The following is a 23,813-nucleotide window of genomic DNA, read 5'->3' as shown; positions in this document are numbered from 1 at the left end:
GCACCAAAAGGAAAAAGACATGTCAGAAGAAAAATGAAGTTCTTAGAAGTTACACAAATATCTGTGGTTAGGACCAGATGAAAGGTCCCTGACAGAAGGAAAACCAGGTGAAACTCAGATCCCCAAACTGGAGGCAGCACATGTGCTGGGCAGTGCAGGTTGTCCAGTGAAACAGCTCAGCATGCATGACCTTCCTCTCAAGCACCAGATAGAAGACAGATGGATACAATGAGTAGTGACACTACTAGAGGGTAGAAAATCAAGATTCATTAGCTCCTCTACTTTTTAAAATGGCAAAAGTTCTTCCCTTTTTTATTCACACTGTTCTTTGCAATCTGGTTCTTTAGAACAACAGTAACCTCCAGCAAGAGTTGCTTTCTTTCAACACTGAACACAATACTGATTAATTTAACTGAAGGATTTCCACTTACAACCTTGTAGCTCATATTACAGATTTACAGAAACATGAAACTTCTTAATTTTAGTTTGAGAAAGATGGTAGAAGCAAGGAGAGATGGTCAGAGAAAATAATTACATTTTTACTCTCAGTTACTAGAAAATCCATTACAAAATGCACTGTTTAGTGGGCTAGTTTAATATTTTGTGTGCAATTTTTTTTATATTTTTGTGTATACATTTATTTCAAGTGTCCCACAGATATATGCTAAAGTACAATCCCAAAATGCAAAATAAGCATTTTTTCCTTGCAGTAATTGGAAGTTATGTAAATTATTCATGATAAAAGGAAAGACATAAATCACGTCCTTAGCAAATAACTATGAAAAAAGATGCTCAGAGATGTGCTGCAAGAGCTAATGGAAAACTGGAAAAATTTCATTTGAATCACATTCATGTTTTCATGGAACAATCAGGAGAACCCAAATTTGCTCTTCTCTGCTGTTTACAGAAGATTTCAGCAACAGCACCATTTTTACCTCTGAATCCTGCTATAATACTGAGATGTCAGTCATCCTTGAAGCATCTTGAAAGGCAGGATACTATTTCTAGCAACGATGTTCACAGATAAATGGATGTTCTTAAACAGAGTATCTTGTGATAGAAGACAGAGTGATTTTTTTTTTAAGTTGGACGAAACAGATTTTCTAGTCTTTTAAAACTTTTGAAAACACTGCAGTGCTAAGCCAGGGGATGTAGTAAAGGCAAAGAAGACAACTCATGAAACCATCTTAAGGTACTGCAAGTACAATCTATTAATGACTTTTACACAAGGATAGGCTAAGTTGGAGAAGAAATCATCATCAAGCTGTGTAACTTCAAATGTGGGGCCCTTCAATGTGAGAAGTGTTGAGTGGTGATCAGGAAAAACAGGAAGTGGTTTCTAGAAGGAGAGATTTTACAAGGCTTATAAACTTTCCCTCTGTAAAAATGCTGTGTGTTCTTGACCTGAGGAAAGAAGTGGCCTCTTTGCTGATATAAAGCCTCTGAATCCACATAAGAATTTCTGTTTCAAGAGGTGAACTTTGTTAAAAAAAGCACAAATGCTACAGAAAATGCTGTCATCTTACCCCAGCTGCTGTTACAGAATCAGAAAACTTCTTTGATAAAGATGAAACTTCATTGCACATGGCACTTGTTAAACTGGTTTAAAAAAATAAGAGAAACAAATATAAAAATACATTCTTGACCTATTAATAGATAAAAACCCCATCTTGGAAAAAAACTTTATCTTGGAAGGAAAGATGTTCTTAAAGTAACTTTGCTTCTAAGTATCTTTAAAATATTTAGGCAAAACTGTTCATGATAAAGATTTTATATTCCTTCACTGAAAAATCCACTGCTGACTACAGCAGCAAAATGATGTGTTGTTGCACACACACCGGGTTTTTTTGACAGTGCAATGTTTCACTTGTTTAAATTCTAAACTTCTAGTTTATGTTTTTTCTGATGATTGCAGCCACACAATTTCTGGGAATACTGTTGGAAATAAATCAAACTTGAATGAGAACACTGAGAAGTTTTCTACGAACAATAAAACATCTACTCTGTGCTAAAAGGGAAAGACCACTTGTGGTTAAAATATGGGAGAACAATTCTGTTCTGAGATCTTTCATTGTTTTCCTAGACATTCCCAAGTATATCCCACAGGGCCTCATCCTGCAAGGTGCACTGAACCTTAGCTCTGATTCTGAAAAATACTTAATAAGTGCTTTGTTTTAGACTGAAGTGTTCCTATGGACTTTGCTATTCTTAGTACCATTCTGAAGGACAAGCACTTGGTTAAATATTTTACTTACTTAGGAGTCAATTGTTTAAAATATCTTAACATGAAAACTTACTGAAATCAGTAGACTTAATAACTACAGAGAGCTTGATATTTGAGTTTGGAGTCCCACTAGACAGACTGGCTTCTTGAAATTCTGGGTGTTTCACTATGGTTAACTATAAAGTTGTCTATTGTTTAGAGCTACAAATTGATTTTTTATATTTTTGGCAGATAAACACTAGATAATGAAACTGTTGGCAGACAACAGGACTGCATTATACACTCTAAAAACAAATTCCATATATGCAGGCACAGTATGTTCTGCAGAGGGAACAGGAAATGCAACCCAAGTTGGCACATTTGCTTGCTGGCGCAGAAACAACTTTTAGCCTGTGTATAGGTCATGTTCTTGTAACACATACATATGTTAGCCACATCAAAGAATGACAGGTAGCCTATACAACCTGATTTCATGAGAAAATACAGCACCAGGACCCCTAAATCCAGTGCTGTTTGTTGATCCATGAACTTACTGTGCCTTCAAGCTAAATGGAACATCATGAGTTCTATGCAAATGTCAAATGTTCATATATGAAGTACATATTACTCACTTTGTCAGTACTTTTGCTTGATCTTGAGCTGTTTTTTCTACTTCTTGCCCATGTAGAATTAATTCTGCTACTTTATGAAGCTGTTCAATACAACGAGCAGTTACCTCAGCCAGACTTTCAATGGACAGCATGTAGATTTCCTTAAATTAAAAATATAATACAACCAATAATAACAACACTGATAAATATATTTATAGATATATACATATAAAAGAATTTAAAATATAGGAATCCTTCCTACCCCAACTGGAAATACCAACAGATACATGGTGAAGTAAAATCAGCCATCCTCACAAAAAATACTGGAAAATTAAATATCCACAGACTATAAAATACAGACATTCTACTTGCACTGAAAAATTAGTAAGATCAAGTCTACTGTCTGCTTGGCTGGGAACTAGGTCAGGCTCTTGGATTTTCCAACATACCACTTTTAAACCTTGTCCTAACAAACAGAAAGATACCTAATCTCTAGAATAAGTCACAATCATAATTATTTTCATAGGGAGCCAAAAGTACTGAGCCATCCCTCAGCTGAATCTCTAGAGCAGAAATAGATAACGTGCCCAATAAAAAATTGGCTTTTATCAACAATTGTACAAATCTTTATGTAGCACTGTGGAGTTACAGCTTTCACAAGCTGATGCCAGCTGGTAATCTGCAATCACATAAAAATCTGTAATATATACAGTGTATATATTCTGTCTGCTTCTTTAGACTTTTTTGTAAGGAAACATGACAGATAATTTCTAATTAGAAATTAGCTCAACAAAGATAGCAACCACATTTAGTATTGCCATTAACTTGACAGAAAATACTCAATCACAATTAACCTTATCAGAACTGTCTAAATGAACACTTTTAGCCTTAAGAGCTATCTGCCTTAAACAGAATGAAGAGTTGTTAGTTGCCTAAATAATATTTCTGTTTTGTCTGTTTATGACTGAAACTTTAAATAATTTCAACATTTTCCCATGTATTGTCACTGAGAGAAGGAGATACTAAGAAACATTGAGATACAACTTTCAGTGTGCATGTAATGTTTGACATTACACCTCAGCATCCCTCAGCTCACTGTATGTTGAGTATACACATGCTAACACACAAAAACACAGATATAAAACCATAAAAAAAATGGGATAAGAACCTGTCACTGTGATATTTACTTATGGAAACAGAATAACAGTAAGAATATTTATGTAATTTAGTCTTCAACTGAGTCTACAGTGAATAGTTGTGTATTATTATTTCTTATACCATGAATTTAAAAATTAAGGATGACATATAAAGCAAACACACAAAGAAACAATCTTATCACTTAATGAAACTTATCCTCCAAAAGTTATTTTACCTCCACAGTTTTGCTTTTGTCTACTTCTGTTTTATTACTCTCAATTTTATTGTCTGTTTGAGTCTTTTCTTCACCAGGTTCTTCAGGTTTTTCATTTAGCTCCTCTTCTATGTCTACTGGGGTGGACAAACTGGCTTCTTCCAGCCATTCATGAGCTTTTTTCCTAGCCTGCCAAACAAAGAACCCAACCCCAAAGTTCAGTTTGAGAAGAGACTAAAATGACATTCCTGAACATCAATTAACAATACATTTAGTTACTTCTCTTTATACTTAGAAATTTGAATGTATCAAACCTCAGCGTGGCATTTAAGAAGTGTACACTTAAGAAATTGTAGGGAGAAGCATTTTGGACTGCATAAAGCTTGATCATCCAGGGATAATTCCTCTAAACATATAATAATCCTAACCAACACATACAGCTGGTGTTAATTACAAGGTTAATATTTCACCTTTATCATTCAAAAGAATTTACACAGAAATTTTTCTTACACAGTTTTCCAAACAAGAAAATAAGAAGTGTGTATTAAAAAGAAAAAAACTGGAGATATTTATTAATTCTCCTATTAAAAATAAGAGAGATTTATTACATTCTAAAAGGAAAAATAAATATAAAATCACTGTATCTTGAGCTGCTTTCCCCAGCATGCAAATAGATCAAAGCTGAAGACTCCTGAGACTTTATACAACTTCAGACTACTGCTATGCTTAGTAGGAAATTTATGATGTCTCCTTTTTAACATGAAATCAAATTAAAAGACATTAAGACCTAAGCCTAAGCTAGTTATCCATAGTCTATCTATGTAGCTAGAGAGATGAACACTCATTTGAGCTTAAGACCAGCAGATGAACCAGCTTTAAAGGGACCTGATAGTACAAATGTGACTAGTTATGTGAGTAGCTCCCAGACATCTCACTTCTGTGGTAGTAGCTCTCTGGCCACAGAGAGTAGCATAAAACTCACTTTTAGAGCAAGAAAAATGATTCTGAACCTGACTTTTGTTCCCAGTCTGTAAGATCAGATCTGCTGTTCCCATGAGCCCTGTTCTGCTGAGACATTCAAGCCTTCTAACACTGGAAAGAGCTCATCCAACTGCACTGCCTTACTCATTTCACTTCTGTGAAAGCTTTTCTGTATTCAGCATTTTAGTCTCAGTCTACCGTACTTTGCTTTCTGAGCTCTCTGCAGAACTGGGTACTGCTCTGTGTCAGATTTTAGAACAAAGCCCTTCTTCTTTGCCCAAGAAACTGAAGGCAGCTCAGTAACAGGTGCTAACCTTATTTAGCTTGTCAGGAGTAGCAGCAACGTGCAATTCAAAGAGCAGTTCTGTGAGCATGCTGACAAACTCTTCTCCTGTATCTGCTGCAAGAAATAACAAGACAGTTTTTGTTAGAGTGTTACTGCTATAGTATTTTATATGATCAAATACATCCAGTGAAATAGTTTCACCAAGTATTCCAGCACTAAAATAATGACAGTGGCACAAGAAAGGAATGTGTGGAGGTGTGCATGCATATGCACCAAAACTATTGATAACTGAGATATTCAATTGACTGTTCACTGTGGTTACTGTCTTATTTAACCTCACGTATGAAATTTTTGGTGTTAAAAGCTTTCAAAATGCAGGTAAAGCCACATTTTCAAATATTCTCCTAATTTTTTCATAAACAACTGAAATAAAGCTGCAGTGGAAAATGCATGAAAGGGCTGCATAATCAAAGTGAGAGGAAACATTAGAGGGAAGGGTATGTGTGTGGCCTCCTGCTACTTGTACCAGAAAACAGTCAGAGCAGTTTCCGCAGCCTTAGGAGGAAGGAATGTGTTTCACTGAGGAGTGGTTTGCTTTTGCAAGGACAAATCTGCAGCACACTTTAGTTTGGTCTCTTTTTTTAAGGTGCTCGCTGCCTTGGTTGCAGCCCATTCAAAACCCCTGTAAATGTTTCAAGGAGCAGGATAAGCAGTTGTGATTTACCGAAAAAAACAGAACTTCTGACCTTCAGAGAAAACATCACTTTGTGCAAGAAACAGAGCTTCTCCTGGGAGCTGGTTTCAAAGCAAGGAACTACTTTCCACAGAAATTATGGAACAACAGACATCTCATGAATCCTCACTCCTAAGCAGGTAATACATTTTCTTGACTTCTATTTTGCACAACTCCATAGAGGTATGGGGTTTAAAGAGCAAGTAAGAGGGGGAAAAAACAGCATAAAACTTTACCACACTAAGACTTTATGCTGAGCACTTGCTGTTCCCCTCAATGAGAAACAGTGAGTTTCCTGTGAGAGGGATCAGGCAAGCTGAGTAAGCACTACCAGAAAGAGCAGTCTGAGAAGAAATTACTCTCCTGTTAGAACATGTGAATGTTAACACAGTTTTGCTAACTTTTCTGAAGGCTAAAGAAATCTTATCTCACCATCTTGCAAAATGGAGGTTTTATGGGCAAAGTAACCCTGAGAAGATCAAGAGGATGTGGAAGAAATATCCTTTTATGTTTCTTTGCTTCCAAAACACAGCAATATGGCCTTCAGTGGCATAACCCAGTCTTCAGTTAGGTCAAGGGGTTTTGCTGTTAGCTCTAAGAGGTTTGGTACGGATCTCACAGGCCTGGAGACATGAACCATGCTGCCTTCAAGCTGACTTCTTACCCTTCTGTTCTAACCTGTTTGGGGAACTGCTAACATTTCTGACCCATTTAAGACACATATTTTCCCCCTAACCAAAACACCTACCCATTTTACTGTATTTTTGGGAGCTCAGCCCATTCTCTTCAATGCTGTGCCATAACTGTATTCAGTTATGGAAACACTTATGCTGCTCTAACCTCCTTCTCACACTCCACGTGCCACATCTTGCTATGCAAAACCTATAAAGCAGCTTGCTACTGTGTTTCAAAGTCACTTTCGTTCAAAAAATTCAGGATTCTTAAATTTCTTTATGATACTCAAATCTTTTCCCCCATCTAGAAAGGGGGTATGCAGAGTGAGGATGAAGTTGCTGAACAGAAAATCATTTCTAAGTACTTCAAAACTTTCAGATTATCCAATTTCTGTAAGAAAAGTTCAGTTATCAAAAAAGTTATTACTTTCCATTTTTTGCTTTCATTGATGACATAGCAAAATAATTTAATATTTATTTATGCTTGCATAATTCATACTTCAGTTAAAATACAAATTCAAAATTAAGCACTGATCAGCTTCCAAAACTTTTAGAGTATACATTTTAGTAACTACCTTATGAAGAATATTAGGATATCAGAAATTACAGTTTGGACTGGAATTTTTTTAATTACTGGATAAAAAAAGTAGCAATTATTCATATGGTTAAGTCTCTGTAATTCTAATTACCTTTTTGCGCCTGCACCACTTCATCATCTAATTCCTTTGGAACAAAGATCTCTTTTATAGCAATTAAATCATTTTTCACAGTCTCCAACTGCTCTCCATCAAGTGTTGCTAAATGTGACTGAATCTGTAAAAGAAAAGACAGTATTACTAAATGCTAATTTAGAGCCTGAATCCAAAATAGACTAAGAAATGGAAACCTCCATTATGTTCAAATCTTGTCTCTAATCTCCCAGCTTAGACATATTTTTAGAACCTGTCAACAGAATTTGTTGAGTATCACAAAAATTACACTAGTCTTGCCACATCATCAGGTCCCTTCCTTCCTCCAGAACATGAGTTTTGAACTATTAATCTACTGTTTAACTGCAAACTGTTTTGGGATTGCCTGGATGAAGGAAGCAGGCAAAAAGAGCACAGGCATAATGGTTAGTCTGAGCACTCATGGGAAGAGATGGAAAAGGTGGCCTTCAAAATGCAGCCAAAATTATTGACAATCTACCTGTTCTGAAGAATGTATTGGCAGGTCTTTGCATGTCTCAGCTATCTGCAAGTCCCTGCATATCTAACAGGATGGCACACCTAAGAGGGATGGAAACAGATTCTTTGAATCACTGTACTACAGTTAGATGGTGTTAACTCTGTGAGCAGAGTGATCCTTCTGCCTATGGAAGCCTGGAGAAATGCCCTTACTCCCCTTGGTACAAAGTTTGACCTTTGTGTTTGTTTCAAGGGGCTTTTTTAAAGCCTGTTGGACAGAGGTGCACTCTACCTCAGTGCAAGGCTGGACACAGCTGTTACTTTCTTACTGGTGTGTCCTTGTGTCCAGCTCCTGTGCTCAGGGTTAAACCCAAGACAAAGCTGTGGCACTCCAGTCAGGTTGGGAAGTGTTGTTGTTATCTTATTGTATTTCATATTTCTGGAGTCCCATCTTAAAGTCCATACCTTCTTGCTGGTCCTATTATGCAGCTCCTTTCTGCAGCACAGTTCCTCATGGCTTCCATAGGGGCTCCTCCTGGGCTCTCGACCCAACCCCCTTTTATCCCAGAGCCCTTCATGAGCTACAGCTGCTACCCAACCAAGGATCCCACAGCTGTAGCTCATCCAGAGCAACAGGACCCACCTATCTAATACATAGGACTCTCACTACATATATATATATTCACAAGGACTCCTTTATAACAATACATATATTCAGGCCCCTACATTTCCCCCCTTTTCTTTTAACAATTTTTCAATTACACAGTTACAATATCCATATCTGTCCCAGCTCTCAGGCTGCCACAGCTCTCAGCTGTCCTATCTTCCACTGTCCCAGCTCTCCGGCTGCCACAGCTCTCGGCTGTCCTATCTTCCACTGTCCCAGCTCTCCGGCTGCCACAGCTCTCGGCTGTCCTATTTTCCACAGCTCTTCAGGCTGCTACACCTATCTTCCACAGCTCTTCAGGCTGCTACAGCTCTCAGGCTGTCCTATTTTCCACAGCTCTTCAGGCTGCTACAGCTCTCAGGCTGTCCTATTCTCCACAGCTCTTCAGGCTGCATACCTCCATCACGTCGGGGTCACCAATTATTGTTATCTTATTGTATTTCATATTTCTGGAGTCCCATCTTAAAGTCCATACCTTCTTGCTGGTCCTATTATGCAGCTCCTTTCTGCAGCACAGTTCCTCATGGCTTCCACAGGGGCTCCTCCTGGGCTCTCGACCCAACCCCCTTTTATCCCAGAGCCCTTCATGAGCTACAGCTGCTACCCAACCAAGGATCCCACAGCTGTAGCTCATCCAGAGCAACAGGACCCACCTATCTAATACATAGGACTCTCACTACATATATATATATTCACAAGGACTCCTTTATAACAATACATATATTCAGGCCCCTACATTTCCCCCCTTTTCTTTTAACAATTTCTCCATTACACAGTTACAATATCCATATCTGTCCCAGCTCCCAGGCTGCCACAGCTCTCAGCTGTCCTATCTTCCACTGTCCCAGCTCTCCGGCTGCCACAGCTCTCGGCTTTCCGGGGGATTCCATACCTAATACATATATTCAGGCCCCTACATTTCCCCCCTTTTCTTTTAACAATTTCTCCATTACACAGTTACAATATCCATATCTGTCCCAGCTCTCAGGCTGCCACAGCTCTCAGCTGTCCTATCTTCCACTGTCCCAGCTCTCCGGCTGCCACAGCTCTCGGCTGTCCTATTTTCCACAGCTCTTCAGGCTGCTACACCTATCTTCCACAGCTCTTCAGGCTGCTACAGCTCTCAGGCTGTCCTATTCTCCACAGCTCTTCAGGCTGCTACACCTATCTTCCACAGCTCTTCAGGCTGCATACCTCCATCACGTCGGGGTCACCAATTGTTGTCGTTATCTTATTGTATTTCATATTTCTGGAGCTCCATCTTAAAGTCCATACCTTCTTGATGGTCCTATTATGCAGCTCCTCTCTGCAGCACAGTTCCTCATGGTTTCCACAGGGGCTCCTCCTGGGCTCTCGACCCAACCCCCTTTTATCCCAGAGCCCTTCATGAGCTACAGCTGCTACCCAACCAAGGATCCCACAGCTGTAGCTCATCCAGAGCAACAGGACCCACCTATCTAATACATAGGACTCTCACTACATATATATTTTCACAAGGACTCCTTTATAACAATACATATATTCAGGCCCCTACATTTCCCCCCTTTTCTTTTAACAATTTCTCAATTACACAGTTACAATATCCATATCTGTCCCAGCTCCCAGGCTGCCACAGCTCTCGGCTGTCCTATCTTCCACTGTCCCAGCTCTCCGGCTGCCACAGCTCTCGGCTGTCCGGGGGATTCCATACCTAATACATATATTCAGGCCCCTACAGGGAAGGACCACGTAAGGCCTTTTCCTCCCTTTCTATAGCACTATCCATTTCAAGGGCTAACTAGGAACTTTTTTTAATGGAAACTTTTAAAATAAAAACTTAAACACACATGTCTTCAGTACCTCCTGCACTCCTGTGGCTTTTGGGTTGTTAGAAGTGGTCTCAAGTTTCTCTTACAGTACTCTTTCTGCATTCTGTGTCTGGGTGCATCTGTGCATGGTAAGTGGAACATTTTTCTGAGTACTGGGCTTGTTGACCCACACAGTCACAGTGCATCAGAAACCTCAGGGTAACAACCTGCACATGGCTGGCTTACCCTATGGTATTTCACAGTAAAATAAAAATACTGCTGATACATGCAATTAGCCTGAACTTGCTTTCTATGTATGTATGTATGTATATATGTATGTATGTATGTATGATGTATGTATGTATGTATGTATGAATGTATCTATCTATCTATCTATCTATCTATCTATCTATCTATCCATCTCATTCCTGTTTAGTGGGTAGGGCCATTTTTGTTTGGCCATTTTTGGTTTTGTTTTTTGCTCCCAAAACCAGACACTTGAACCTTACATGTGTGGTTTGAATGTATAGTTTTTCATCTAGGTAGTAACAAAAATAAAAATAACATTGACAGTATGCACCTGTTATTAACATAAGCTTGTTTTATTCATGAGAGCAAATAAAATATTTTAAAACATAAGTTGGCCATATTTTAAGAAGTACCCCACAGGGCAAAGAATGCTAATTACAATAACAAACAAAAAAGAAAATTTGTTTTTAAGAAATTTACTTAGAAAATTGTTTCAGTACAAAAATATCACCGGTAGGAATCTACAAAATTCTATTAGCCCACTGTTAGCAATCTACTGATGTACTAGCAGAGCAAATAAATTGAGAGTTGAAATTGAAATACTTATTTATCAGATAGGCCTTATTAACATTACCATCTTCAGAGAGACTTTTGTATACTTCCAGTGATAATATCTTGGTGTAGTTCTATGTAACTTCAAAAACCAACACAATAAGAACTGAATAAGTAATCTGGAATTAATTTTAATTCAGCAGCCTCCACATGTAGTAGGTCTGGAATTCCTGAATGTACCTGATTTCAACCAAAAGATTTTAACCTCCTTGCAAATTTTGCAAGGAATTGGCAAGATATCTGCAGTGTCACAAGCTGTGTATGGCAGACTACATATGGTCCTAACAAAAATACCTGCCAGTTATGAAGTTTGTTTTGAGTTATTCTTGTAGTTACATTTTAGATGTATTGAGTTCTAAAACCCAGGGCTAACCCATTGGATCAATTCAGCTTTCTCCGAACTTGATGGAAAATTTACTGTTTATCTTACGTGCATCTGCAAAATAAAATTAATGTGAAGATAAATTTTTTTACCAACCATATTGATTTATGCTGTCTGCATACTGTACCTGAGCTTCACTTTCATTTGACAGGATTTCCAGAGCTTCAAGATGAGACAAACCTTGGAATTCATCAAAAAGTAGTCCATAATGTGCTGTTCTTTCTACTGTAACTTGCTGGGCCCGCCTCTGTTTCTCTTTTTCTTTGGCTTCTCGCAACAGCTGTAAAAATATACACCATTCCATGTTTTATTGATAGTACTATAAATGTGACAGATTTTACTACTATCTGCTTCCATGTGTCCAGAGGTAGTAATAAAATTTGGGACTATATCACACCTGCAGAGCTAAAATTTTAGAGATGAAATAGCTAACTTCTTTTTTGATAATTTTCTCTGATAAAATATTTATATACTATTCTAAGCAGGGCTTTCCCAATGGTAATTGCTAACCATCTCCCTTTAAAATACAATTAACAAAAAAATATCTTGCTTATATTTTCAAAAGCAATGTCAGCTATAGATACCATACAACAAATTTCCTCACCCATTATAATGAAAGAGAAAGGACTATTTCATGTGCAGCCTTAAGGAGCCATGCAATCCTTTCTACAGAACACAAAATGGGAAAAGTATTATTTTCAGAACCTATCCACCAACTTGCATAAAAAATGCACCCAGAGAAATATTTTCTATAAAATATTCTTAGCAAATTCTAAAGTCAGTTTTATGTGACAGAGGGACTGACAAAAGAGATTGATAACTTATACCAAAGATGGGGCAGAACTACTCTCTATATACTTGGGTATATTTTGGTGGGCTTTTAATACACTCACATCAGTGTATAAGAAGGACAGAATAGGATAGGATAGGATACCCAATAGGATTTCCTCCTCCTTCCTTCTGTTCCTGGATGAAGTGGCCTCTCATGAATTTCCTACAGTAAAGGTGGTAAATATATCTGAACCACATGTCAGGTCACATGCAAGTTTCTGCAAACAGGTGAACTCCCACCACTTATGTTATTCCACTGTTCAAATTCCTACAATATTGCCTTCAGTGATTTGTTTAGTACAAAATTAAAATTTACACTACAGTACATTTTTCCTCTGAAGTCTCCATCTTCAAAAGTTACCTCATGAAGTTTTATGAACAAATCGCTGAAAAGCAATAGTGCAACCCCTGAGAACTGATTTATGCTGCATGCTGCCTCAGATTCTATGTGCAAATCCATGCATGTTGTTAAAGGAGACATTCTCAAAAGCTCATTTTAACCCTGTGGGCCTCAACATGAGTTAATTGCTTTTGATATACTATAAAAGTATAAGTCTGTTAACTCTTCCAATGACAAATACTAAAGATGAAACATCTCATTAAGAAATACCTTACTCTTCTCTACAAGGAAGTAAACATGCAGTAAACATACTTTCTTCTCAATGTCTATTGTTTATCGTCCTTTCAGGGTCTGGAGAACTAAAATAATTCTGTACTGACGGCATTAACAGTACTTCTGTTTTTATCTCATCTCATTTCATTTAAAACATGAATCACAACTGTGTAAGCATACCATTAAATTAGATGGACACTGAGATACAACATTTATAGGTTTAATTCCTAATGAGACATATGTTATATTCCAGTATTACTGATTTCCAAGGAAAACAGCATAGTGATATTTATGCTGAAAGATGTCTATCTACAGCTGTTACCAAAACACCAACAATTTGATTTTGCCTCCAGAGTGTAATGATTTATCACCACATATACTATTTTATTTAAATCAGCAATTGCATATATGATTATGCAGAAAAGATGATTTTACATTATCTTTTGTGGTTCTATGAAGAAAAATTAAGTAGAGCAACTGTAAAGCTTAATATTTGTTTCCATAAGCCCAGCCAGCATCTACTGCAATAAATAAAGCCTCTCCCTGAGGCATGTGAAATTCTGGAAAAAGAATCTGAAATTGCATTGACAGAGTTGTATTTAAATATATCCAACCTGAGAGAGTGAGACTGTTCGTGCCATCAGTGTTTTCGTTCTCTTAAATCCAGGATCACTTTCTGCAAGGACATTCATGGTTGTCTTCCCAATAAATTCCAAAGCATCTAAGCCTCCAGATAATACACTTTTCCCCTGTATAAAATAATGCATTGTGGTTATTTTCTTCCCAGTTTAGGCTAATATGAACTGTAAAGAGGAGTGTTGAGTGGTTTTGTAGACACCATCTTTGAACATTCGGGTCCCTAAATTTCCTATACTTCAGCTAACAAGAGGATTGATGCATTTACTTGTTCTGAATATGTGAAAAAAACAAACAAACAAAAACAAACCTACACAAATATTTCCAGTTAATTGAACAACTTACACCAGAGGAAATGTAACAATTGTTGTAAATTTAAAACAAAAATCGTAAAAAGGCTGGAGCACATCTCCTCTGAAAACAGTCTGAGAAAACTGGGGCTGTTCAGCCTGGAGAAGAGAATGCCCTGAGAAGACCTTCCAGCAGCCTTCCTGTACCTAAACACGACCTATAGGAAGGCTTCAGAGGGACACTCTGCAAGGGCAAGCAGTGTTTGGACAAATGGGGAATGGCTTTACTTTGAAAAGGATAGATTTAGAATGGCTTTACTTTGAAAAGGACAGATTTAGAATGGCTTTACTTTGACAAGGACAGATTTAGATTGGACATCAGGAAGAAATTCTTCACTATGAGGATGGTGAAGCACTGGAACAGGTTACCCAGGGAGGTGGTGCATGCCCCACCCCTGGAAGTATTAAAGACCAGGCTGGATCAGGCTTTGAGCAACCTGGTTTAGTGGAAGGTGTCCATGCCCAAGGCAGAGGCATGGGAACTATACAATCTAAGTTCCCTTCCAATCTGAACTATTCTGCGGCTCTGTCATTCTATTCTATTCTATTCTATTCTATTCTATTCTATTCTATTCTATTCTATTCTATTCTATTCTATTCTATTCTATTCTATTCTATTCTATTCTATTCTATTCTATTCCACTTTAATTTCATCCAATGGCATCTGGTTTGTAGGAACTTGCTTTAGACATGAATAATTTGGAGCCAAGTCCATCATGAACAGAAGACTCTGCCTTCCTGGATTTTTAAAATTTTAACACTTACTATGACTCTGGAACTGTCTATTTAAATACATATGTTTTACTGTGTCTTCATATTTTTTATGTACACTGAAGAAGAAGTTTCACTGGCTAAGGATTTCCATTTCAATCTGGATTATGTGTGTGTCAGATACTCAAGTGCTGACGTAACACGACATATAATGGAAAACCCTTCCAAAGTCTCAAGTGGCATTACAAGTGTCTTACTGAGACCTTAAGTGATTCTTTTTGTACCACATTGATCTCTGTGGTATGACAGCTCTCCAGGCTGCCTACAAGCACATTTGTCTTATTTGCAAATCTTGTATAATGCTCAAGTAATCTTACTGGTGGCCAGCCAGCTCTACGAGCCATATGATGCTCCAGGTTCTGTAGAAACAGTCTTAGGAATTATCTATAGGAATCTCCTTCTGTTCCCAAAGTCTTTGATATCAGAGTGATGAGGCAGTCAGAGTGAACTGAATACACAATAAAAAAGAACTGCCATTTCATAAAACTTGCTCAGTGGGGAATTAATCTTCTATGCTTTTACAGCAAATATTTAAAGTCTTCCATAATTTCAAGTGAAACACCATACTTAAAGATGCAAAAAAATTTGGGGAAGAAGATAACACAAAAATTAATTTGGAAACGGTATGGTACAGGATGAAGTTCAACACACAAAATATAAGGATGTTAGGAAAGAACTGTGAACAAAAGATTTTGCCTTGCTAAGTTTGCAATCAGAGCCCCTTCTGGGAAGGCTAATATGAAATGAGAGATTAGATAAAGAGGTGAAGGTAAAGGACAGGAACTAAAAATAGAGAGCTTAGTAAAAAGCCTTAAAATAAGCAAATGGAGTATTTTCTTATGCTATCTGCCTTCAAAAATGGTAACAAGTCCTATCCCACTTTCTCTGGAAGGACTTAACTGTAAAAATAAAAAATCAGATGATGGTACAATTTTAAAAAGATTTTCAAAAATTTGCAGAATTCTACACAGTTTTGGAAAAGACCATATTATTTTCACTGAAACTGGTGAAAACATAGTAACTCAGTTAGTTTTGTTTGACTTCTTATTTTTTAATCAGACAGTTTAATTTTAAAGTTATTTTGTCATGGAAAAGACTCTAAATAGACTTACAAAGTAATTGTTTTACAAAGACCTGTAACTTAAAAAATGTGACCTACAGTGAAGTTGAACCGAAAAATAACAAATAATAACTGGAGCAGAGAGATCAGCTAAAATGACTCACTGTGTTTTGTACAGCACTAGTGATAGCTGACAGCATGCCACGAGATCCAGATGAAGGAGAAGAAGGAATATTCTCAGAAGAGCTCCGGGCCAGAGAATCTTCTGCTTCTAAGAAAAGAAAACAAGCTGGTTACAGCATAATTTCAACCCTGCAAGTCAAAAATTACAGTAAAATGGTTTATGTGACCAAAATCTTAACATTTTCTAAACGGAACTGATTTGGCAGGGTCAAAGAGTTTTGTCCAATTTCAGTGGACTTGAACTCACGAGTAACTGGTGTTTCAGCTGCAGGAGGCTCTGCTGTTTCCAGAGAGGCTGAACTTCCACTGTGAATTCTTAGGGTAGTTCCTGCTTTTTCCTTTACTGCTGTTATCCCATGACCTGTAGGAGACTCATGTTTTAGACTATATGACTTGAAAACTCATTACTATCAGTGCATAGTATTCTTATACTTCATGAATTATGACAAAGAAAATATCTATTAAACTTACCTCAATTGCTTAATTTTCTCTAGGTTAATAATTAACTTCTACTATATTCATATTAACTTAATATAAATTATAAGGCTGAAATATAACACAAATTATGCTGGATCTGAAAAGTAAAAGTTATTTCAGTGGCCCACATAAGTTTAGTTCCCTGCTTTTCAAAATGCTAAATATTCTATTGCAATCAGTTTAAATGGAAACTGACAGTCCTCCTAAGACCATAGGGTATCACCTCACATAGTTTTCAGTATTCTAGAAAAATTGACCCAAAGTCAATGGATTGTGTATGACTGCAGGACTGAGTCTGGAATTGTTCAGTCCTCTGCACAGGTGTTATGTTTTTAGGGACACTGACTCCAGTCCCCAAAGTTATTTCAGGATTTAAGCTCCTTAGTTTCTCATTTGAAGTAAAATTCTGAAATGTCTCTCCCCAAAGTTAGTATTTAAATAATACACTGTTAAGTCTGCTGATGTCAAATGACACAAACAGAACTATTGCTCCAGTGGCAGGCGATCTCCTACAAAGATTTTACCACCTTTACATGATTCATATGCAGGGAATCCCTAGCCCTCTATTAAAATGGGCTACTTTAATATAAAGTATACATGTTGCTACTGTTTCTGTCTGAATACTTTTGACAGATTGCCTTGCTGGTTTTCTACACAGAGTTTATTTACACTAGCAGATCACAGGGATTGGTGAGTCCCTGTAGTCAGTCAAGGGGAGGCAGTATCTTCCTAATCTGCATCAACTGTAGTTGAAAAATGCTGCCCTTAAAAAGGACTGCTCTAAAATTGTTTGCCTATTTTGCTTCTGGATATGTGTACAAGTATGTCCATGATATAATTCTCTCATTACAAGCAATCCACTTGTTAATCTTGCTTTGCTAGAAGCTTCTGTGCATCAGCTAAGGTGCAACAGGTGAACAACAAACCAGGTGAGCAATATTTCTTTCCAACATAAAATTAAGTAGCTTCAGAGACAGGACTTGATTTTTATCTTGTACTGAACACTGTTAGTGCATCTTGCATGAAGCTGATCACTTCTAGCAGTAGGGCAATCCAGAGTGCTTCAACTGTCTGCTTAACAATTTATGAGAAATGTTAATAACAATTTCATACTTCTTTGGTTAAACTGAACTGTAAACAGATAAATTATTTCAGAGAAGGCATTAATACAGATGGTCAGGCTGATATCTAGACATCTAAGGTGCAAAGTTATGCATAATGATTGTGTTGTCCACAATTTCCCATAACTGTGTGCACTCTAATAGAGAAGTTCAAAGCATCTTTTCTGAATTACATTAATTACAGCAAAACAGCCGATCACTTGGCAGTGCTCTGCAGCATTCTGAATAAACATATACATCTGTATGTGTAGTCATACAAATAGGCTTTCAAACATCTGATTCAAGAAAGATGCAGCAAATCTAGTTGGAGTAGGAAAAAGGAAAGCTTAGGTTTATGAATATATATATTTATGAATAAATATACTCTAGAAAACATATGTGAAGCAGCACTTCTGAAAGATCACACAGAAGAAAACTGCAGTATCTGGAGGTAAACATAAAGAACAGATATAGCCTATGGAAAATACCTGCAGAGACAAGGAATTTCATAGGCTGCACAAGGCCCCAATGTTTCACACTGTAACAGCCTAGGCAGATAAATGCTTTTACCTGTCTAAAGGAAATATGACCTTTATCTATTTTACTTGTGTCTTACAAAAAACAGTAACTCACACAGGATCCAACTGTGTGAGTCATACCTGGTTATGCACCACAGTGTTTAAGTCATTGCTGGATAATTTCCTGACTCTTGCAAAGTCTGTTCCAATGCAGATACTGGAGAGCAGTGTACTGCATGGTCTAGTCCCAATCTCCCACATATTTTAATGAGCCCAATGAAAACATTAGCATGCACAGATTCTGGAGTCATTTATTTAATCCCCATATTCCTGGGACTCAAATCACTATTAATTGTGCTTTTACACTAATACAATAGACATTGCATGTCACATTCCTTCCCATTGCTTCTGCTCACAACTTTTTAAACGTGTAAGAGTTTTATTCCTTTCATTGACTTAATCAACCTGACTTGGTAACAAAATACTATGGTCCTGTAGTCATATAAAAATCCTTTAAACATTGAGCAAAAATGTGAATTGTCTGTAAAAGTTACATGTTTTCAGATCAATTTCCCACTTTTTTTCCTGTGATTTTTTACAGCCTTGAATTGATTTCCATAGTTTGGCAGACACATTTAAGAAGAGAAAGCACACAGTTGCTGTATTGATATTTACTGACCTACAAAAGGCAGCATTTTTGGGGCTGTGGTTAAATGCCCTAGAATAATAAGAAGATACTCCAGGTCAGCTAAGGGTGGCTTTGCTGAACTAAGCTATATGGCATGTATGTTTGACTGCAGCAGCAAAACCAGATGAGATCAGAAGACCACAACTGCCATACATGCACAAATGGCAGAAATGCCTGTTGCCTTGGAAATGAAGATGATTATTTGCAATTTCAAAAGGCACAGAAGTAAAAGAGGTCATGGGAGAGAAGCCTACAGTTTAAAGATGCACTCATTTTGTAACACTGGGTGTGCTAATGCAACTGAGCTGACACCTCTGACATCTCCATTTACTCTTCTAACAGCAGACAGAAGAGCTATGCGGTAGGCATTGTTAACTGTGAGCTTTTGGAAGAAAGCACTCTTTTTTCCCCTGTGTTATTGCTTTTGTTTCTCTTGCCTCCATGATTCCTTGCCTTTCTATTGGCTGGCACTTTCCACAGAATATTATTGTTCATGTTCCTAGCTGGGATCTTTCACTTAAAGAAGAAGGTTTTGCTAACACTGCCTAACAGCATGACCTGCCTTTTGCTTTGCCTGATCTGCCAAGGCCAGATTGCAGCACTCACAAATGCTTTAGTCAGATCCCATCCCACTTTGCTGCAAGCTGTTTTATCTTCCACCTCCCAGCTTAGCAGCTTTGGATTCCCTGCAGAGCTGAGAGAGGCAAACAGACACCCCTGGAGGGCAGTTCACTATGTCTGAAACCTAAACCACTCTGTACAGGAATCACTAATCCCTCGTCCATCTAGAACTCACAGGCAATTGGACTCTGATTTAGTGGTACAGATGGGGAGGAGTTTGAGATTTTGTCCCTGGCTACAACACTGCCTTTGTAACCTGCGTCCTACCATGGGAGCACATCTAATGAAGAACTGATCAAAATTTAGTCTAGTAACATGAGTGAAGCCTCATCTAGCTCAAGCTAAAGAGGAAGACCAAGGCATTAAATGAGCATCTTTCACCAGATGAGAAACTGAGGAACCTGACACTGGCTGGAGGAGAATCAATCCACAACATGAAGTATAGAGATGTGGACAATCCAGCCGTGCTCTGGTTTTGTACACCAAAAAGTGGGGCCCCATTTTGCTCCCTTTTAGGCTATCCTATTGGCACTCCATTCACTTCAAGCTTCCACAAAACTTCTCTTCCTGGCAGTTAAAACAAAAAAAAAAAACCAAGCTAGATTCTTGTAACACCTATGCTATCTTGTCTATAAATCAGGAATCACTCCAATTAATCTAGTAAATGCGACTACATTCAGATCTCCTTATTGCAAGCATAAAAGGTTTCAATAATAGCAATAAGCATAAAGGCTGTTACAACATTTATTGGCTCTCAGTGTCTTCTAGACTATAAGACCATGTTAAAAGACATAAAGAACGCAAAAGAGAAAAAAGAGAAAAACTTCAATTCAGCATTCTTAAAAAGGAATAACTGCAAAGGGCCAGCCTTGCTGCTATAGCAGCCAAAGTGTTATTTACAAAACAGTTGTGACCACCATGTGATTCCAACCCAAAGTAGTTTTCCCTTAATCAGCCAAATTTATGAAATAAAAAAAAAATCTGAAGAGATTAACTATCCTCTTTATGATCACATAAAGTCACATAAAGAACAAGCATAACTAAAGTACAACCATAACACCCAGACTTCTTTTTTTAATATTGTACTTTATTTTGCAACAGAGCAATACCTATAGAGAAAAGACATTTGCACTGTTTGAATACTTTAGTTTCACATTATCTACAGCATTGACATTTTTGTTCCACAGAGAAGTCAACTATGTAATGCTGATTACTACACATACCCATGCATAATAATATCCAAGCTCATGAACACAGTGATGTATAAAGAGACATTTCGTTCTGTCACACTGAGTGACAAAAAGTGCTTTTCAGCATACCAGGGAGAAGTATGGGTGTCTGATATTTTCATGTGCCATTCTCACAGCTAAGGAACTAGATGAGAATATACACAAGAACAAAATAATCAAGATAGCAGAACAATAATTACAAACAACACATTAGAAAGATGCATTACGCAGCCTTATAATATGAATTTCAGGGATCATATTAATCAAACAGCTAGGTTATTTTTTTATGACTTTTATTGTGTGAATGTATTGACAGGTTCTAGTCTTAGCAATGGCTCTAAAGGTGAAGCATTTGTATACAGCATGATAGAGAACAGACTTTGCTTGGAAATGCAGCTCACTGAGCATCCTAACTTCAGCACCTTCTGAATGTCATACATCATTCAAAACATAGCATATGAAAGGCAAGGCTTGCAGAAGGCAGTCACTTTAATTAAGCTAGCAGATAGATTAGTTGGAAGAAAAACCAAAGACCCAAGGTTTAAAGCATAGAAGATGTTTTAAAAATGCAAGTCACAAGCTGCCAGGACAAACTGAAAATATATTTTGCCTCACATAAGCCTGGGGATAAAGAGTTTGCTGTTACAGCTAAGGTAACCTAATGGCTTCTTGGTGCAGTTATGGGAGGTTCTACTTCTCCCCATGTTTCACACTTGTGCCTTCTGCTTGCCCCAAAACTGGTCTCAAAGAGTCGGATCAAGGAACTGAAGAGGCAGAAAATGGATTTTTCTTTCCTCTAGAGTTACTCTTATGTCAGTTTTGCTTCCTAAACTGGATTAGAGGAAACTCAGAGGAACATGAATGCTGGTACAGGGAGAAGGAAGAAACATGCAAGGAAAAGACAGGTGAGGGACTACACATTTCAGTGGCTACTACCCATAAATTGACTGATTTAGCTGCAATAGTCACTCTCTCGAGCTTATCAACACTGTCAAAAGACTGCCTTGTGTAATGGCTGATCTACCACTGAAAAGAAAGACACTAAAATGGTGATAATTAGTACAAGTTGTTCCTCCATATCACAGTGAGCCTTCTCCCATCTCATCATTCCAGCAACTACTTCAGTGGTTCTGTTCCACTGTGGTTCTATAAGGAGGAAGCAACTTTCTTGCACCTTTCAAGAACAAAAGAAATCTCTTCACCTCATTGATGAAGTTGATTCAATAGTTTGCTTAGTCTGACATCTAGTGTCAAGAGCCCAAACATGGTTCAGGCAGTGACTGAAACTCCAAAGGCATTACAGATTCTGTTTTGTACAGGAGTATCACATCTGTCTTGTCGTGGGGACCTCGATCCAAATAATGTCAAAACCAGTTCAAAGACAACAGATATTTTCTTTGGAATAAAAAATTACCACCAAAACAATCCATGGCTGTATGTGCATAGTTACTTAAAGGAGGATGAGGTACAAACTATATGGAAACTGAGTTATTATTGGGAACTGAAATCAGCTGTCCTAAATAAATTATAGCCATGCATTAAAAATGCTCATGTGTTTGTGAATTCTCTATCAGCGTCTGAAGGATAAGGAGACTGAGATCATTGGAACAACATTTTAACTCGGTCTAAAATACGTAGGAATGCAAGAAAAATTAATTACAGTAAGAAGAATTATTCACTGGAATAACCTACCCAGGGATATGGTGAAGTCTCCATTGCTGGAGGTTTTCAAGATGTGTCTGGACAACTTGCTAGATAATCTCATCTAGAGGCATAAAGCCTTTCCCACAAAACCCCTGATTAGACGACTTTTCAAGGTACTGTCCAACCTTGGCTGGTCCATGATACTCTTTGTTAAAAGCAGAATGTATTTGTTCAAGCCTTTAAGAAGTTATTTAGTCCACCTCAAACTGTTTGCGCTATTTTTACAAAGTACAATTTTGAAGAAAAACATTAGGAATAGTAGATATTGATCATATTTCACCAGACAAGCAGCTGTGTTGTACAATATGATGGCAGAACAACAGAAAAATCACAGACTGAATGTGTTGCTACTAAGTCTTAACTCCAAGAAGGCAGTTTTACTAACAGCATTTGCTACTCTGAAGGAATAGCGACTTTACAATGGCCTGGTCTGTAGCAAAACTATTTTCTGGTGTGGAACAGGAGATGAAGTGTTGGTTGAACTGATCAGATATTGAATGGAGCAACTTTGAGGAGAATAATAAATATATAATAATAATCATAATAAAGCTTATAGAAATTCCCAATAGCTTTAAATTTTTTTCCATATATCTCACTAGGGAATTATCATACTGAAGGAAATATGTGGTCTGTTCAGAACCATATCGTGTCCATGACAGTGAGAGACAGTTAAGTGTTCTAGAGGATCAAGCAGGAATTTTCATAATAAACAACTAGGAAATAAGCCCTCTGTATCAGGAATATAAAATATTACCTGGTGCATTGATTTCCTCTAACAAATCTAAGACTAGCTATTTGGTCTTCCAAGTTACCTTGGGTTCACAAAACATGGAAGAACATAAATTTTATTTCTGCTTAATTCACAGTCAATTATGTTAAATGAATTAATGAAGTTAGATTCAAAATTATTAGATAGTAACATGGAAACTCAACCTACCCTGATCCCAGGGTCAAGAAGTCTGTCTATGCTTCAGATTCTAGGAAATAGGAAAATTGGAAACTGCTGTTTTATATATATCTGGGTTTAGGTGCTTTCCTAGCTGTTCTTGGTCACTGCCAGAACCTAAATAGTAGATGGGTCTTCAGTGTGAAATAGTGCAACCATTCTGATGTTGAATTAAAATTATTCTACAATTTTCCTTTTCCTTTTCTGCATGTGGAAGCTCTTTTTCCAAGGCAACTTGACTTGTTCCAGCTGCGCTCATTTGTAGACAATAACAACCCTAAAAATATTTATGCATGGTGATGACATGCCTCTTCAAAACAGACATCACACAACCTTATCAAGTCAGACTGCCTACACAACAAACTTGTTCCACACACCCTAGAA

General features: G+C 37.5%; 2 protein-coding genes across 3 annotated transcripts in view; one reads left to right on the top strand and one right to left on the bottom strand.

The window, feature by feature from the left end:
• The window catches only part of FAM114A1 (family with sequence similarity 114 member A1), a 32,483-nt gene that overhangs the window by 3,863 nt on the left and 4,807 nt on the right, over positions 1 to 23,813 (bottom strand). For both annotated transcript variants that reach the window (XM_059470121.1, XM_059470122.1), the window contains 9 exons: positions 16,394 to 16,507; positions 16,128 to 16,234; positions 13,761 to 13,895; positions 11,830 to 11,982; positions 7,529 to 7,652; positions 5,461 to 5,546; positions 4,187 to 4,354; positions 2,836 to 2,975; positions 1,527 to 1,599 (listed from right to left, as the gene is read on the bottom strand). In XM_059470121.1, the coding sequence (XP_059326104.1) occupies positions 1,527 to 1,599; positions 2,836 to 2,975; positions 4,187 to 4,354; positions 5,461 to 5,546; positions 7,529 to 7,652; positions 11,830 to 11,982; positions 13,761 to 13,895; positions 16,128 to 16,234; positions 16,394 to 16,507 (1,100 nt within the window). The remainder of the gene's footprint in view (positions 1 to 1,526; positions 1,600 to 2,835; positions 2,976 to 4,186; positions 4,355 to 5,460; positions 5,547 to 7,528; positions 7,653 to 11,829; positions 11,983 to 13,760; positions 13,896 to 16,127; positions 16,235 to 16,393; positions 16,508 to 23,813) is intronic.
• Positions 6,126 to 23,813, top strand: part of LOC132072110 (toll-like receptor 1) — a 29,037-nt gene continuing 11,349 nt past the window's right edge. The window contains exon 1 of the mRNA XM_059470120.1: positions 6,126 to 6,305. The gene's annotated coding sequence lies outside the window, so the exon portion shown is untranslated. The remainder of the gene's footprint in view (positions 6,306 to 23,813) is intronic.

This window comes from Ammospiza nelsoni, chromosome 4 (genome assembly GCF_027579445.1).
Source record: "Ammospiza nelsoni isolate bAmmNel1 chromosome 4, bAmmNel1.pri, whole genome shotgun sequence".
Lineage (NCBI taxonomy): Eukaryota > Metazoa > Chordata > Aves > Passeriformes > Passerellidae > Ammospiza > Ammospiza nelsoni.
Note: the sequence above shows the minus strand (reverse complement) of the source record. Positions and strands in the feature narration are given on the sequence as shown.